General features: G+C 40.3%; 1 protein-coding gene across 12 annotated transcripts in view; it reads right to left on the bottom strand.

Moving 5' to 3' along the window:
• NRCAM (neuronal cell adhesion molecule) overlaps positions 1-5,632 on the bottom strand; it is a 204,782-nt gene that overhangs the window by 61,989 nt on the left and 137,161 nt on the right. For all 12 annotated transcript variants that reach the window (XR_002096795.1, XR_002096796.1, XM_019514573.1 and 9 more), the window contains 4 exons: positions 4,208-4,433; positions 3,806-3,921; positions 750-954; positions 405-527 (listed from right to left, as the gene is read on the bottom strand). Coding sequence is in view for 10 of the 12 variants with exons in the window: in XM_019514573.1 (XP_019370118.1) it covers positions 405-527; positions 750-954; positions 3,806-3,921; positions 4,208-4,433 (670 nt within the window). In the remaining 2 variants the exon portion in view is untranslated. The remainder of the gene's footprint in view (positions 1-404; positions 528-749; positions 955-3,805; positions 3,922-4,207; positions 4,434-5,632) is intronic.

Below are 5,632 nucleotides of genomic sequence, written 5' to 3'. Positions count from 1 at the left end.
ACTCAACCTGCCCTCCCAGCACTGCCACCGAGCACCGCCCAGCACTGCCACCGAGCTGGGCTGCATCGTGCCCTGAACCCCCTGGCATGCCCTGAACCCCATGGCATAGAAAATAAAAAAACCAAACAAATCAAAACAACAAAACACAACTTATCCACTTGCAAATTTCATAACTATAGTGCAGGAGATTAAAATCTCCAAATGGGATCACTGTCAATGTAGATGAAAGTTTTGCACATTTTAACATAAACATTTAATCAGCATGAATTCTTTTTACTGTTTAAAAGATAATTTACAACTCAAAGTATCTGTTAAGTACAGTATGTCTACTAAATTTAAATATATGAATTAGTATTCAGCAGGCTTTGGGTTAAGAGATTTTGCTTTTACAATGTTTTACTTACTTGGCTGAAACTTCAGTATATACGTTGTCAAAATGCCATTTGGGTAAGTGGGTAAACCCCATTCCAAAGTGAGAGAGTCCAGCATTGGATCAGTGATCTTCAAAAATGAAGGTGCACTGGGAACTTATAAAGAGAATATATGTAAATTAAAGTGGATTTCACAGATATGTCTCATCCTATTCTGGCATATGTTCTGTATTGACCTTCCACTTACTTTCAAGTTTTCAACACAAAAACATAATGTTTAATAATCATGGCTATAATAATCCCTAAATATAAAAACAAGCCCAGAATGTGTCATTTTTTAAATTTAACAAGTTTAGTTTAATTCCTTGGGTTTCATACCTCCTTCAGGCGTCTTAAATATTTTGTCAGGGCTTGCTGGTCCTTCCCCTTTACCATTAACAACTCTCACATTCAGCCTGTAAGAGCTGTAAGGCTCCAGTCCTGGCAACATTCCATGCGTTCTGTTTCCATTGAAGGTCAGGATCTTTTTTTCCACATGCCGTCTACTTCTCTGAGATAAACTCTGCACTTTCCAATAGTAAATCTAAGTGTAAAAACAAACAAACAAATATATTAACAAGGGACCATTGCAGTATTCTTGTACCGTAACCTGGGATTGTTCAGATCTTTCATGAATACCCGGATACAAATAAAAATATAGTTATTTATGGCTAAACTGTGGGACTTGGCAATGAGCCCTATTCAAGCAGCAGCTCAAAGTTACATTGTTCCAGAAATAGATCAATGACCAGACTATGATGAATAAATCTCACAGATATAGGCAATGCATCTGGGGGCACAGGAAAGCACATGCCCTCCCTGACAGTGAGCACTCTAGCTGGCAGGGGGGCATAGAGAGTGCTAGTGCCCCCCTCCGAAATTGGCTCCCCTGGTGGCACGTTGGCAGCGGAAGTACCAGCACTGGCATGCTTTGCAACCGGCCACTGGGGGACCCCCCAGTCATGCCCCACTGGTTCCCCCGCAGACTCAGGAGGCACCAGTCACCCATGCTCACAGAGATATTTGTTCATGAAGGAAATAAGGAATTGTATTAGGCTGAAATGGTTGACAGATCATGAAAGGAGACCTGGATGTCAACCCTACAGCAAGCACCACACAGGTGAAGGAATCTGCTTGTCTGCATCTTAGTTTAAGATCAGGTTGGCTGATGAAATGTCTCTGAAGGTAATGCTAGACATAAATAATTTCTTAAACAAACAAACAAACAAACAAACAAACAAACAACTAAATATTTTCTCTGAACTCTGACATGGTCTTTTCTTCCTGTCAGTTTGTGCCCTCTGGCTTATGAATGCTTGCCAGTCTAATTGCATTGTGACATCCATCTTTACAGCTGCAGAGGTTATATACCAAGATTGTATTACTGCACAAGGTTAGACTGTTAGGGTATGTCTGACCTTAGGAATGCTTCTGAGAAGCACACCCTGTCTGCGCACATGTTTCTGCTCAGCAGACCCCAAAACCTGAGTGAATTCAGTCTTGAATAGAGCCTGAGCACAAGCCTGAGCGTAGCTCTGGATGAGTGGTCCCAGCTATGATAAACCAGCCATACTGCCTAATTGCCAGGTTTTGGGATGCACTGAGGAATTCGTTTGCAAGATGTGCACTTCAACGGTGCTCCTAGAGGTGCTATGGAGGCAGTGTAGACATACTGGGTGTTTATACACATGCCCCAGGAGGCAGGTGGAGGGGGCACTTTAATTAGAGTGGCTCTGAGAGCTTCTCTAATTAAAGCATCCAGAGCATCACATGTATCAGCATCCTTATGCTGAAAAATGGTTGAAAAATAAGGAAATAAATCAGGAAAATAAATTAAAGCAAAAGAAGAGCAGCCATATCAATCAAAATGCTTTTAATGCTTTTTTCAGTACCTTTTTAAATCCAAAATTATTAAAAGCTCCCAAGCATATTAAGAATTATGTCTGCCTTACCCACGTGCAAGTGTTTGAGGATGACCTCTGTAGTCTTATTTAGACTACAGCTAGCTTTACTGACTGGCTTTCAGTCTTGTGACACTTGTGCCCAATCTCCCCAGCAACTCATGTATACATCCCTAACATGATAATACACATTAGCTAACCCCAGGCTTTGAAATCCATGATGACATTATCATAGGACACTTTAATTTGGTACTAGTACCGTATTAATATTTTTGATAAAAGATCATGAATTTGCTTTGAGAATTATAAAAATAACTATGACATTTGAAATACAGTCTGTACATTCTGTATCTGTGAAATAGTTATCTGTGCAGTAGTCAGATGCAACTGTTATGCACCAGAATAAAATGTTACAAAGTAACAGTTACTTCTGCATGCTCCTTTGATGAAAAAAATATAGAAAAAAAATCAGGGCAACCTTTAACCACATTTCATCCAGAGTTAAAATTACAGTAATGTAGTTAACTTGTATCACTGTACAAAGAGAGAGAACACCTTCTTTCTTTCTTTCCTTTACCACACTGCATTCCCTGAGGCCAGCCAAGGACAACCTCCTGCAAGTACCATCGGTATATCAAGTCTGCATGGCAAAAAAATGTGGGAGGTCATTCTTGGCAGTGGCTCCCCAGCTCTGGAACTCCCTCCCTCTCAAGGATCCTCATGAAAGTCTGAGCTCTGGCATCTTTCAGAAGTGCTCTCAGAACTTCCTATCTGGGCAGGCATTAGGCAAACAAATCTAAGTGACAATATTGCTTGATGGGTCACTGTTTTATATTCATATTCTAGTACCCTTTTAAGTTGTTTTCTTCTTTTGTTGCTTACTTTTCTCTTGTTGCTCTCCTGTTTTAAAAGTTATTCTATTTTCTTACCACAAGCTACCCTGAGACTTTGCTGGAACAAGCCATACAAATTGCAATAATAAATAAATAAAAAGGAATAATATAGTGCAGGGGGCAGAAACATTTTTGGGCAGAGTGCCAAAAACACCTTGACATGTAAGATGTTGGCATGCTAGGGACAGACAGCAGGGGAGCCATGAAGGGGCCGATCCTTGTTGTGGCAGTGCAGCCCCAGCCCCTTCTCCGAGGTGTGCATGCCAAACAAAATGCCTCTGTGCGCCACACACTGGCACCTGTGCTGGGGGTAGCCTACCGCTGGTATAGTGGAAACAGTATTACTGTGTTAGTGTGGTGTGTTACCTAGTCTGATACACCCTGTTCTCAGAATTATTAATCCGCTCAGTTGCAGTGCCACACATTAACTATACAGTTGCTGTTATCAAGTATACTCTGTCTATTGGTCACCCTCACCACTTATGGTGGTGTTGAGAAACAATTTTTTTACTACATCAGTTGCTTTTCACAACCAGACATCTACTTCAATAGCATTTTTCTTATAAAAAGGAGGGTTAAAATAGCTTCTGTAATTACTTACTCTGTATCCTTGAAGGTGCCCTCGGACTGTTTTTAGGGGAACTGGATCCCAATGCACCTTTGCTAATGTGCTGTTAATAACATGGACCTGCACATTGTTGGGAGCAACCATTGGTACTGTGGGGAGAGATGCAACAAAACCCTGGTCAGAATTAGAGGATACAAGTCGCACTTTGAAATCTACTTCATTTGACAACTTCATGTCAAAAGGGGGCTTCAAGACTACCAAGGTATATGAAGGCTTTTACTATTTTCAAGAGGTATGAACTGATCAATCTATGCTTAGTATAGAAACAAGAAAAATTCTCTTCTAACCCACACATTTTTAATAATGTTTAAATTCTACTGAGACTTGGTATTTGAGCTTTTTAATTAATACACAGTGTCAATCTATGAAACTTACAGTCTTCTCCAGAATGTCCAATCACCTCTGATGGCTCTGGCGCATATCCCAGATCATTTAAAGATTGTACTTTTATCTCATACGGAACAAAGGTTGGTGTACCAGACACAATATATTTAGAAACATTTGCAACAATAACAGAAGTCCACTCATCATCAGCATCTTTCTGACGCCAACTGACTTTGTATTGGAGCCCTGGTCCATTGGACTGAAAACCTTTTAAAGGCTAAAATTAAAAAAAAAAAAAAAAAGAAAGTTAGTATTTCAAAATTGTTCTACAACACTTGTAAAGAAGATAGATCCAGGGTCATAAGAAACCTCTGGATCTGTAATGAAAAGGCAATGTAATTTACCACTGCATTTACTCAGTTTTATGCCAGTGTAACACTACTGAAATTTCCAAGTTAGACTTCTATTTCATTTAAGCTTATGTGAGTCACTAGTTTATCAAACAGATGCAATGTCCCATATTTTGAAAAGCAGAGAGCCTAACACCAATTTTTTTAGTCATAAAATATAACAGTGCTCCTGCATTCTTGATGACAGTACTTCTTTTGAAGCTGAAGAAAGCTATTATAAAAAGCTGATGGGAAGCTGATTTTACAAAATAGGGATCTGAGTTTTGCAACAGAACAAGAATTCGTGCCACAGGAATGATGCCATGAGCAGAAGGCATAGTGATCATTTGTTTATAATAAAGCTAAATGAAGCGTTATGTTTTAAATCTGAACCTATTTGAAAATTATGACCCTAATAGATCCAGACCAATACATATATATTTAAATCTTACAATAATGCATGTAAACACTTTGGACATAATAAGTTAATAAGTCAATAGTATGATGGAGAAAATAATAATCAACCATGGTCCCTTGAAAATCTCTCTCATTGTGACAGTTTATTCTCATTTTCCCACCGCTATAGCTGCATACAGACATTCATTTCTACTGGAAGAAATTTCTTCCAGTAGAAAAATAGCTGAGAAGCTGGACAGACATTCCCTCAGCCCCATGGTTCAAGAGTTTCACAGACAAGCTCCAACTAGGAATCACTATAGAGCTGCTCCTGCCACCCCTGCCCTTAGGGGACCTTGCTAATTGACAGCCTGCCTGTTCCCCTGCCTGGGAAAGGGATGGGCTGTCAACTGCCATTTGCCAGTTACTGAAATGTTACTGCATGCTTAGGGGCAACCAACACGGGTTCATCAGTGGCAGGTCCTGTCAAACCAACCTGGTGGCCTTTTACAATCAGATCACCAAATCATTAGATGCAGGGGTAGCAGTGGACATAGTCTTCCTGGACTTCCAGAAGGCTTTCGACACTGTCTCTCACCCTGTTCTCATTAAGAAACTGGGGGGCTGTGGTGTAGACACCCACACAGTCAAATGGGTTGCCAGCTGGCTGGAGGGCAGCACCCAGAGGGTG

Source organism: Gavialis gangeticus, unplaced genomic scaffold (assembly GCF_001723915.1).
Source record: "Gavialis gangeticus isolate Ggan-Ray unplaced genomic scaffold, GavGan_comp1, whole genome shotgun sequence".
NCBI lineage: Eukaryota > Metazoa > Chordata > Crocodylia > Gavialidae > Gavialis > Gavialis gangeticus.
This window is presented reverse-complemented; position numbering and strand designations above follow the sequence as displayed.